The 12,511-nt window shown below is 40.7% G+C and overlaps 1 protein-coding gene across 1 annotated transcript in view; it reads right to left on the reverse strand.

Annotated features, from left to right (window-relative positions):
* The window catches only part of LOC122795699 (retinol dehydrogenase 11-like), a 429,761-nt gene that overhangs the window by 152,630 nt on the left and 264,620 nt on the right, over positions 1-12,511 (reverse strand). Inside the window, exon 4 of the mRNA XM_044063998.1 lies at positions 7,104-7,295. Within this exon, the coding sequence (XP_043919933.1) occupies positions 7,104-7,295 (192 nt within the window). The remainder of the gene's footprint in view (positions 1-7,103; positions 7,296-12,511) is intronic.

The following is a 12,511-nucleotide window of genomic DNA, read 5'->3' on the forward strand; positions in this document are numbered from 1 at the left end:
ATTTGCATGATGGACACAGGCATGTGCCCATAACTGGGGTCTCCCTTTCAGGCTCATCCCTCAGGGCCAAACTCTAACCACAGATGCATTAGAAACAGCCTGGAAAGCTCACTGGCAGCACCTGCAATCCCAGGGCAGCTGGGAAAATCAGTTCAGACACAAGCACGTAAACTGGAAAGAACTGACAGCAGTGCAGAAGGGCCTACTGGCTTTCAAAGATCAGTGGAAACTAGAGGTCCTGCTTGTCAGGAGAGACAGCATCACAGTTATGTGGTACATAAGCAGTGGGCACATATTCCTACCCTCTTTGTCAGCTAGGGATGCAGGTCTGGTAGACAGCTCCCAGCTCTCTCTGGTGGCACATCTTGGGACAGTACCTCCCAGGAACCCAAGACACTCTAGCAGATCATCTCTTCAGAAACCTCATGGATCCCGATGAGTGGCACCTGCATCAGGAAACATTTCTCAATTTCTCAGCATACTCCAGAATTGGGAATCCCCACAAATAGACCTCTTTGCCACCACAGAAAATGCTCAGCTGAAAAGGTTCTGTTCTAGGAGCACAGCCTGGATGATGGATACCTTCTCCTTTCAGTGGAGCCACCTTTTCCTTTATGCGTTCCCTCCTCTGCCTGTTCTTCCAAGGGTCCTCCTAAAAATCAGAGAAGAGGGCCCAAGGGTAATCCTGATTGTCTCAGACTGGCCCAGACAGCACTGGTATACTTTGCTCCTGAGTTTACCAAATGAAAATCTGTGGGTACTACCTCAGAGAGTGAACCTTCTGACTCAGGACAAGGGGAGGTTTGTGTGTCCCAGCCTACAGACTCTCAAACTCTCAGCCTGGATAATTATTCAGAAAGCTTCTCTGAGCACACCCTGAGCAAACAAGTTCAGGACATTCTCAAAGAGGCTAGAAGACCTAGTACTAGGAAATCATACTCAGGCAAATGGAAAAGATTCTCCATGTGGTGTTAGCAGCAAGACCTCAATCCTAAATCAGCTGATATCTTTGCCATTTTAGATTACCTGGCTACTCTGCTGGACAGAGGCCTCTCTTTTTCTTCCATCAAGATTCATGCCTCTGCCATTTCAGCCCACATCCCTGTTCTTTCTCCTATCTTTTCCACGCTTTGATGAAACAATTCATTATGGCAGTGGTCCACATCAAACCATCCAGGAGACATCCCACTCCTCCATGGAATCTCAATTTTGTTATAGAAAAATTAGGTAACCAGCAGCCAAAAAAAGTGTTTGAATATTTATTGAAATAACAAAAATCTACAATGTTTAGCGCTTTTGTCCCCAAAGCACTGGGACTACTTCAGAACAAATTCCAATAATCTGTACCTTGTTTAAATACCCCATCTAAGTCATGTGACACAAAACCTACTTTTAAAGAAATACAGTAGTAAAATTAAAACATATAAATTGAGCCTGCTTATAAGTTATATACAATATAAAACACATAAAAAATATATATAACTCTAATTATAATACTTGTGCTTTAGTTTTCAGTATAGGGCATTAAGACCAGGTGGCATATTAGAGATCAATTTCAGTTGCCAAAAGACTTCACATCTTTCTATTTGTAACTCCCACCAACCACCTCTAATGTCTTTTGGTATAACATCCAAAATGCCAAAATGGAATTTACCCCATTCAGTACAACTTGAGGTGTGCCTAAAAAGTACATTGTTCATGTTACATTTCAAAACTGCATACAGATGTTCGTAAATTTTCTCTCTCAAAAATTCACTCAGTCTTCCCAACATAAAAACTTTAACATTTGTTACAAATTGCAATGTATATCAAACCCTTGGTTGAACTTACCTTGTTTAAGATAAATAGGAAAAGGTATACCAGGTAACTCTAAAATAGTTTTTTCTAATATGTAAGAACACCAGTGACAACTCCCACATTTAGTTGTACCTTTAAAATTAAGCATACTTATGCAGGAGAATGCCCGAAAAGGAATTTGAGGTTTCTTCCCATTTTATATACAAAATTGGGGTTCTCTCCTAGAATCCCTACCAAATCAGGGTGGGCTCTAAAAATCGCACAATTTTTTGAAATAACTTCCTTAACCTCCTTAGACCCACATTTGTATGGAACAACCATGTTGTTAATAAAAGATCCATTACCTTTACTACCTCAAGCAGGGGGAACCTTCTCCAACTCATTACCCAGCAGGGGTTTATATTTTGTACCCCACCCTTCCAAAATTTCACTAGTTGTCCTGTAAATCAAGATTTCTGGATAACCCGTTTCATGGAACATTTGACAAATTTTACCAAGTTCTACTTTAAAATTAACTTTGTCTGAGCACATTCTTGCTGCCCGAACCATTTATCTTTTTATAATGTTCCTTTTAGTATGGTGGGGGTGGAAACTCTGATAATCCAGATAACTGTTAGAAAATGTAGATTTTCTAAAAACCTTAGAACCTAAACAACAGTTAATGTCATCTTTAAAAAGAGTGACATCCAGGTAATCTATACTAATGTCACAGTATGTTCGCGCAAACTTAAAAAAATGCAGAGATGTTACTTAAAAATTCCACAAACACAGTAATATCCACCTGTAGGTCTTTTCAAAGAATAAAAATATCATCTATGTAATGATAGTAAGCCAGCCATTTGTCATTATAATCAGATGTCAAAACAAATTTCCTCTCCCATGCATATACATAATAAGATTGGCATAAATGAGGGCGCAACTCGCTCCCATTGCAACACTTTTGATTTATTTTAAAAAAATTCTCCCTCGAATGAAAAAAAAATATTTATGATTTTTCTTGAAGAGTGCTAATGAGGAGCTCTGTTTGACATAGATAGGTAGTCTGTTCCAGAGTATGGGAAGTCTCTGGGACAGGAATCTATCCCTCCAGCATGTTCTGTTTATTGTGGTGACAAGGTTTAGGTCCCTAGAGCGTGTAGCTCAGAGGGATTGGGATTTCTTTAAGTGGAGCATGTCCAACAGCTCTGGGTTTGACATAGCTTTGTATGTTAGGCAGAGATCGCCTCTGAGTAGGTGATATGCGACGGAGTAAAGCTGGAGTTTTTGAGATGGTCTGCGTAGGGCATCTGTTTGAGGCCAGTAATCCTCTTTGTGAGGTATTTCTGCAGCCTTTCCAGTTGTTGTAGATGTCCTGTGAGATACATACCAAAAGTAGACCACTGCCTATGTGGTAGTTCATGGGTACAGAGTTTTTACCAATGGGGATGACAATGCACTCTACAAAGGCAAGAACACAGCATCCATGAGACCTGACAACATCCCAGGCTGCATTCTACATGAATTACAGAATGAACTGGCACCCCACCTAAGTACCATGTTCAGTCATAGCCTCACCTCAGGCTTTGTGCCGACTGAATGGCACACTGTGATGGTTATCCCACTCCACAAAGGGGGAGCCACGACAGACCCCAGGAACTACCACCCCATTAGCCTGACAAGCCTGGTCTGCAAGGCCATGGAACGTATCATCACGGAACTCATAAACAAAGACATTGGTAACCTCCAAATTCTGGACCCCACCCAGTTCAGGTTTGTGAAAGGCAGATCACGCCTTCTGAACCTGATCGACTTCTTTGAAGCAGTCACCAAAGCCGTAGATGAGGGTAAGGTGGTTCACACAGTCTATCTTGACCTCGTCAAGGCTTTCAACACCATCCTCCATTCTGGAATTATAGCTAAACTCACTAAACTAGGTATAAATCCCTAGGTCACAAGATGGGTTGCCAACTGGCACACTGACAGGACCCACACTGTAAAAGTTGCAGACTCCAGATCTGACTTCAAACCAGTGACAAGTGGAGTACCACAAGGTTCAAGTCCTGGGACCTCTCCTGTTTGGTATCTACTTCTCTGAAGTACAGGCTAACACAGAAGGCCTGTGGACATCCTACAGAAGGGCCTCACTGAGACAGATGCTTGGTGTCAGAGGCATGGCCTCAAGCTCAATGCCAAAAAGTGCACTGTCATCCCCTTTGGTAAAAACTCTGTACCCATGAACTACCACATAAACGGCAGTCTACTTAACGCTGAATGTGTGATAAGAGACCTTGGGACCCAGGTGGACAGTAGTCTCTCTTTTGATTATCACAAAGTCACAGTAGTCAGAAAATCCTTGTATGTGGCACACCTCATCACAAAAGGGTTCTCATCCAGGAAAAAAAAGAGGTCATTGTTCCCCCTTACTTGGCACTCATTAGACCCATTATGGAGTACAACGCCCCTTTTGGAATGTAACTCACAAGACATCTGCAGCAGCTGGAAAGGCCACAGAAGTACCTCACAAAGAGGATTTCTGGCCTCAAACAGATGCCTTACACTGACCATCTCAAAAAACTCCAGCTTTACTCTGTAGCATGCCACCTACACCGAGGTGATCTCTGCCTAGCATATAAAGCTATGTTAAACCCAGAGCTGTTGGACATGCTACACCTAAAGAAATCCCAATCCCTCCGAGCTATACGCTCTAGGGACCTAAACCTTGTCACCACAATAAACAGGACATGCTGGAGGGATAGATTCCTGTCCCAGAGACTTTCTATACTCTGGAACAAGCTACCCACCTATGTTAAGCAAATTTCCTCATGTAGCACTCTTCAAGAAAAATCTTGATGAGTGGATGGGAAATAGGAAATACACCCCAGGGATCACTTCTGTGGCTCTGCACGACAGGAGCACAGGAAATTAACTTTCTTGGGTGGTGTAAGTCAGGGAACCTTGTTGGCTAGGTCCTTGAGCCGATAGCCTAGTACCTACCTATGAACCTATAAGCAGGCTCAAGTTATATGTTTTAGTTTTACCACTGTTGTTGTTGTGTCTTTCGGCTTTTCCCAGTTAGGGGTCACCACAGTGGAACTCCGGTCCACTAATGATTGGCAGTAGATTTTTACATGCTGAGTTGCCGGCCCTAATGCACAACCTTCAGTGAAGGTACGCCCATTCATGCATGTCTCCACACAGAAGACGCACTAGCTGAGAATCAAACTGGACAACTGTGAGGAGACAACGCTACCGCAGCACCACCAGCTCAGTACTTTAGTCTTAGTTTTACCACAGTATTTATTTAAAAACTAGGTTTTGTGTCACATGACTTAAGCAGAGTATTTAAATAAGGTGCAAGTTATTGGAATTTGTTCTGAAGAAGTCCCAGTGCTTTGGGGACAAAAGAGGTTTTTGGGGGTTGGCATAATGGTTAAGGTCTTTACCTCACAGGCAAGAGGCACAGGGTTTGATTCTCACCAAAGAAAACTGGATAGGCTTAATATGACCCACAAAAGCAGCTAGCTTACTACTTACCTATAGTACCTACCTATGAACCTATAATCTTGATGATTGTATGGGTAATAGGAAATTCACCCCGGGGATCACTTCTGTGGCTCTGCTTGACAGGGGCAGAGGAAAATAATTTTCTTGGGTGGTGAAAGTCAGGGTACCTTTTTGGCTAGGCTTGTATAGGCCCTAGGGCCAATAGCCTAATACCTACCTATGAACCTATAACCTATGAACATATAAACGTTTTAGATTTTTGTTATTTCAAAAAATATTTCAACACTTTTTTTGGCTGCTGGTTGCCTAATCCAAGCTCATCTTTTTACTTGGTTTATGTGGAGCTTGGTAGAATTGTTGAATCGTTCTTATAGAAAAATTGACATTGTCCCTCTTTGAACCAGCAGCCTCTGCTGATTTAAAATTCTTAACCTGGAAGACCACCCTTTTACTGGCTATCACCTCAGCCAGAAGTGTCTGAACTACAAGTTCTCATGGTAGTGGAAGCTTTTCTAATATTCCACCCAGGCAGAGTATGTCTTAGAACTAATCTGTCCTTTATGCCCAAGGTGGTCATGGACACATCTTTGAATCAAGCCATACACTTACCTACATTCTTCCCAAAGCCACAAAATAAGGGGGGATCCTTCATTGCTTGGATGTGCACAGAAAGCTTGGCTTTTACCTGGATAGAACTAAACCTCTCAGGGAATCTGGCCAACTTTTTGTGTCCTTTGCCACTGGCTCAAAAGGAAAACCAGTGTCCAGACAGACTCCAAAAATTAAGTCAGAGAACGTAGCATGCACAGATGAAGTCACAGCGGATACAATCAAGATGCTGTGTGTTAGGGGAGAAATGACTCCTGAGTGTACTCAAAGCAGTATGGGGAGAAGTGGAGGATATGTGCTGCACAGCCAATGTACGAGAACAAAGGGGACATTCACAACTGTTGCCAGTAAAGACGTATCTAGAAGATCTAAACAGGGTGATTGATAAATATGCAGAGTAGTAGAAAGCAAGCATGTCTGTGGATCTCTTCCCTACACTGTTCTTCTATAGCGCTGGCTACTTGAAATGGTGTGGAATGGTTTATTTATGGCTGTAGACAGCTCATGACCATCAAGCCTGTCAATATCACTGATATTCAGTATCAGTTAGCTGTGCATAATTTTGTTGAATTAACTTTTGCTGATGCCAGTACATCAAAGTCAGGACTTGCAAACAACTAACTCAGACAGATATGTAGAGAATCCTAAGCCTGAGCCCAGATTCTCATTAAAATTACTAGCAGCATGCAGAGCCCCCAAAATCCTGTAATTTATATAATGAAATCTAATGTCCTAACACCTTGGTGGAAAGCTAGACACAGCTGTGTGTGTGTGTGTGTAGGTGTGTGTGTGTGACTGTCTGTTTATATGTGTAGAAGGAGGGAACTGACATTAATTTCAGTATCTGTATGGGTTCAAAATCAACAATTCTCATTCTCAGTAAACGATTACTTTAATGTAGCGGAGGCAGATGCACTGGTTCTCAGCGTTGGTTATCAACATTTGGGTTCTCTGTGGGATGTATCCTTCTACTCCAGCAATAATAAAATAGTACACATTTATTTTCTATGTGCTGTTTTCTTAACGAAAGTGTAGAGTTGTTCCCAAGTCACCTCTCAGAAACTGAATTGTACCTGAGCCTCTTTTTCTGCACAGCTCATTGTGTACATTGTTATAAATCCCAACCTTCCCACCACCAACATGCTTTTGTAATAGATGTTAGTGTGTGAAAAATTCCTGTGTAATGACAAGAAAAGGTAGTTTATTGCACCCACTTGTTCCTTGTAGCTTTCTTGCGAGCTCCATGGTGAATAGAACATTAAGCAGTTTGGTGTTATCATAAAATTCACTTTGAGCTGTACAATTTATGTCTTCTCCTTTCAGATGTTTCAGGTTGAATTTTCCTTGCTTGTGCATGACAGAAGTTACATTTATTATCCTGGCAGAAGGTGTCTTTTTCATCAGCTCTGTATGTAACACAAAGAACAGATATTTTTTTATTTTAAAACACATTGTTTCTATATTAAATTTAAAGATTTAACTGTATACATAAAAATAGAACTTATTAGCAATCTGAAACTCAAGTTAGCCAGACTACCTCATTGTCTGAAGTACAGTGTTGCTCGCCCTCTGTTATTTATCTAGGGTTACAGACTCTGGTTTATTTGAACAGTTCTGATGTCCCTTGTTGTGTTTGGATCATTAAGGTTCAGCTGTATTACTTAATTCACGATTAGCGCATGACAAAAAATATAAAGCAAAACAGTAGTGAGAAGCATGATTTAATAATTCAGAATGTGTAACTGTAGCAAGTTAAATACATACCCTTGTGCTGTCTGGAAATCAGCTGCTTGATCTCATAGAAATCAAATAAAACTATTTAGCTGCAGACACACCATGACGTAATCTTACCCTGATGATTGTTGATGCACTAAAGGAAATGATGTACATGTCATGCACATATAGTTAATTTAAACACTAGACCTAGGACAGCCTAATAAAGGATGGACAAAGTGATGTTTACATTTTTGTTTCTGATGGTCACTGCCTTGTTTAACATTCACACCTATATATAGCACCTTCTTGTATACTTACTTTCAACACTGATAGCTTCTTATGATGTCAGGACATTTTTTGAGCTTGATCCCTTAACTACGTCACTTACTATTTAATAATAAGCAACACATGAAAGTGCAAAGTGTAGGTGACAATTACACTAAGGCAGTTAATCTAGGATGCACTGCGTTGGACTTATTAAACATTATGTTGAACTTGTTATACATATAAAGAAAGAGATCTAGATCTTTCACTCTCTATGCATATATAAGTTGTTGTTGTTACAGATTCAAAACTAAGTGAGCTACATATTATAAAGGGGCATAGTATGTCATAATAGGAGACAGAAAAGTACATCACCATCTATGTATAATGCACTGTGCCAAACATATTGCAAGCAGTTTGCTAGTAATTATGAAGACATTCAATCTTTTCATATGTACACAGATATTACCCAAGACCAAATGACCTACAAACTGTAACATAACAGCAAATGAAACCTTAGATTATGTTGGAGGAAACTGTTATTGATATTTGCACTATAAGCTGCCCATCATGAGGGATACGGAGTGTTATTTATACTAGTCATAAAACAGGTATGCTTTTCATATTTCTGTAAATGTTTAACTAAACAAGCACCTTGATTGGGATTTTAGTCCATCATGTAAAAGTTTAAGTTTCCTGAGAAAAAGGTGCTACTTACATTAAGGTTTGTGCAACTTTCAGTGAGCACAAAAAATGTTTGCAAAAATTTAGAGAAAAATATAATTCTTGAAATGTTTCTGCAATATAAAATCTACAGTATTAAAGTAAAGACTGTGAATTCATTAACTTCTATTACTGCACATAAGATCTTTTATTGAACACAATGATATTCATACCTTTTTAATAGCATTTACTGTTCTAAAGATATTTACATTTGTTTCACTTATGTCCTTTAATTTGATTTTTCAGAAAATTCTCAGGCTTGGAGTATGTACACAGGCTACTGTAGCTGTGACATTCTATGGCTACTAGGTGTTAATGACAGAATATCACCTGCTTTCAATAATGAGTCTGCTTCGTCATTTGATTTTGTACCTAAAGGAATAGCAAAGCGTGCGTGACTATAATTTAATACGTATTCTGTCTTGACATGGATGCCTAACGCTGACGGAGTTTTTTTAGCGCTAATAAAACAGCAACAGCAGACTATTGCCTGAGTTCAACTGTCTGTCCACTGTAATGAAAGTCGTGTCATTTGATTTAAAACGTGGGTGCAAAATATGATTTACTGAAAGTCCAGGTTTCATGAAATGTATTACTACAAAACAGAATGATCTTAGAAAGTCTGGTTTTATGGCATTCAGGGATAAATCCCTGACTATGACCCACGTAACCAAAGTTCGATTGCCAGCAAGCCTCTGCTTGCTGTAGCAAGGAAATCAACTGGACCACCATTCCAACCTCTCAGGATGGGCAAACAGGCTACAGCTACTTGATCCTATTTTGAGGGGCGGAATGGTGGTCCAGTTGATTTCTTTACTTCAGCAAGCAGAGTCTTGCTGACAATAAATACACAGCTAGGAATTTGGGGATTGTGGGCTTATGACAGTTTAGCCATTAACACAATTATAAATGACAGCTGGCAGATTTTGAGTGAAAACCAAGAAGCTTTCCATTGAGTTGAGTCGCATACAAAATGTATAAATAAGAGAAGTTCTAATATTAAAGAGATCCCTGAGAGACGTAAAGGGAAGTGTGAATATTGTTTTAACAGTACCAATGATGATGGCACTTACAAATGTTTTAATTGTAAAGATGTACATGTACATAAGTAAAGGACCTACTGTATACATTTCCAAAACAAATGCAACTCTAGGGTATTATAAATGTGAGTCTTGTTATATAGTTTATATTGCAACATGCTTAAAGTGTGACTCATTGTACACTGGAAAGACAAGCAGAAAATGAAAATATAGAACGTACGAGCATTTGCATGCAGTCAAGCAGAATGTCCATTTTAACGTATTCTCTAAATATTCTAAACAATGTGAGAAATTTTAAAAAATGTTCTTCGTTTTATGTTTTGTACCAGAAAATAAAAGAGGTGGGAGAAGAGAAGATGATTCTGAATATTGTGAATATTGATGGGAAATAATATTGGATGCATGCACATGGAAAGGTTTAAACATGTGCCAATTATAAATGCATTTTAAAAAAGAAACAAAAACGTTATGTCAAGTCATGATTAGAAGTACAGTTGTATACCTACCATAAATGTAGATGTTCGAGTGTATTCACTGTTGCAGTCATTACAATTGGGTTATCCTGCTGGCAGGCTACCCGCAGTCTGCCTGAATTCCAAAGTCTAGGTCTGGCATCGGTTGCTGTCACCTCCTCCCTGACGTCAGTGCACCAGGGGTATAAAAGATGCAGCCAACGCCTTTTTCTTCAGTTTTTCTTGACCAAGATGTCAGGTGCCCCTAAAATGGTAGGATAAATTATACCAATAAGCATGCATGCACAAAAAACTATTTTTCCTTCATCTACAAGCAAATACACCACATAGGTTGTATAGAATAGAGAAGTACAGATAAGACCCAGCAAGGAAAAGGGGGATGGTGGGAGAGTAACCTGGACTGCAACAGTGAATACACTTGAACATCTACATTTATGGTAGGTACACAACTGTACTATGTTCATCGTGTTTCACTGTTGCAGTCATTACAATTGGGTTGAATCCCAAAGCTAAGGTTGGGAGGCTGGTGCTAAATAGGATTAGAAGAGGCTATCAGGCCCTGCAGAACTGCAGTGGCAAAGCCTGCCCTGGATTTAGAGTAGAAAGGTAAGTGATAGTGCTTTGTAAAAGTATGCACTGAACTCCAAGTTGCAGCCTCTAAGATGTCTTTGGTTGGTACTCCTCTGAGGAAGGCTGCTGAAGTGGCTGCTGCTCTGGCTGAATGTGGCCTAATGCCCTTAGGCACTGATTTGCCATGCTGTGAATAGCAGAAACGAATGCAGTGGCCTATCCACTTTGAAATAGTCTGCTTTGAGATAGGCTTTCCTTGTGATCCTGCAGCATATGCTACTAGAAGTTGTTCAGTCTTTCTGAAAGCTTTGGTTCTGTCCAAGTAGAAGCATAGCTGCCTGTGAATGTCTAAAGAATGCAGAATTCTCTCACCCTTATTCTGTGTGTTTGGATAAAAGGTAGGCAAATGAATTGTTTGGTTAAGGGCTACACTGGACACTACCTTAGGCATAAATGTAGGGTTTTGTCCGCAGAGAAACCCTGTCAGGATGGAAAATGATAAAAGGTTCCACAGCCATGAGTGCCTGTAACTCTGAGACTCGTCTAGCAGAGCTTATTGCTAGGAGCAGAGCTGTTTTCCAGGATAAGAATTTTATATCAGCTGCAGAGGCTGGTTCAAACGGAGGCAGTGTGAGTTTTTTCAAGACATAGTTGAGGTCCCATGCAGGTATTGGTGCTCTCCTTGGAGGTCTTATGTTTTTGGCCCCTCTGAGGTACTGCCTTAGTAATGGATAAGAAAAAATAGGTGGTTCTGTATTGTAATGAGCTGAAATGCCAGAGGCATTAATTTTAATTGATGAAAAGGAAAGGCCTTTATCAAGCATCTCAGTTAAGTATTGCAAAATCTGAGGAATATTTGGAACAATCGTGTCAATACCTTGTGCCTGGTTCCAAGCACAGAATCTCTTCCATTTTTCCGCATAAGATTTTCTGGTGCTAGACCTCCTGGCCTCCAAAATAACATCCATCACTGCTTTAGAGAGAGGTGTGCCTTGACTGGCTACATTATCCGCCATGCTGCCAGGTTTAAGGTCCTGAGTTGGCTGTGCAGTATCTGACTGTCTTGTTGGGTCAATAATTTAGGAATTTGAGGTAATGTCCACGCTGGGCATTGAGACAAGCTCTTTAGGATTGGGTACCAGTGCTGGCGGGGCCAGTCTGAGGCAATCAGTATCATTTTTGGTTTCCCTTGTCTGACCTTGAGGAGTACCTTGAGGAGTACTTTGGGGAGGAGAGGCAGAGGAGGAAAGGCATATACTGTTAGGTCTTTCCAGCTGAAAGATAGAGCATCTACTTTCCATGCTTGCTTGTGATAAGTCCTTGTGCAGAATTTCTGTAGTTGGTAGTTGTGAGGGGAGGCAAATAGGTCTATGTCCGAGCATCCCCAGTTCCTTGTTATCATGCTGAAGACTTGTGGATCCAATTTCCACTTGTGGGGATCCATTAGGTTTCTGCTTAGTTCGTCTACCAGAGTATTTGTCCTTCCTGGCAGGAATTGTGCTTGCAGATGTACTTGGTAAGTCAATGCTGTGTCCCACAAGTTCATGGCTAGCCTGCAGGGGGGGTAGGAATGTGTGCCTCCTTGCTTGTTTATGTACCACATGACTGTAGTATTGTCCGTCCTCATCAGTAGTTGTCCTGGATGAAGTAGATCCTTGAAGGCTGTCAGGGTGTTCTGAACAGCTAGCATCTCTTTTTCATTGATATGTAGATGCATTTGACTTGTGGACCATGTGCCCTGAATACATCTTCCTGCCATATGGGCCCCCCAGGCATAATCTGATGCATCTGTTGTCAATGTCTGCCTGGCTGTGGGTAAGGTGAATGGCTGTCCCG

This window comes from Protopterus annectens, chromosome 2.part2, assembly GCF_019279795.1.
Source record: "Protopterus annectens isolate FY-2018-M chromosome 2.part2, PAN1.0, whole genome shotgun sequence".
Lineage (NCBI taxonomy): Eukaryota > Metazoa > Chordata > Ceratodontiformes > Protopteridae > Protopterus > Protopterus annectens.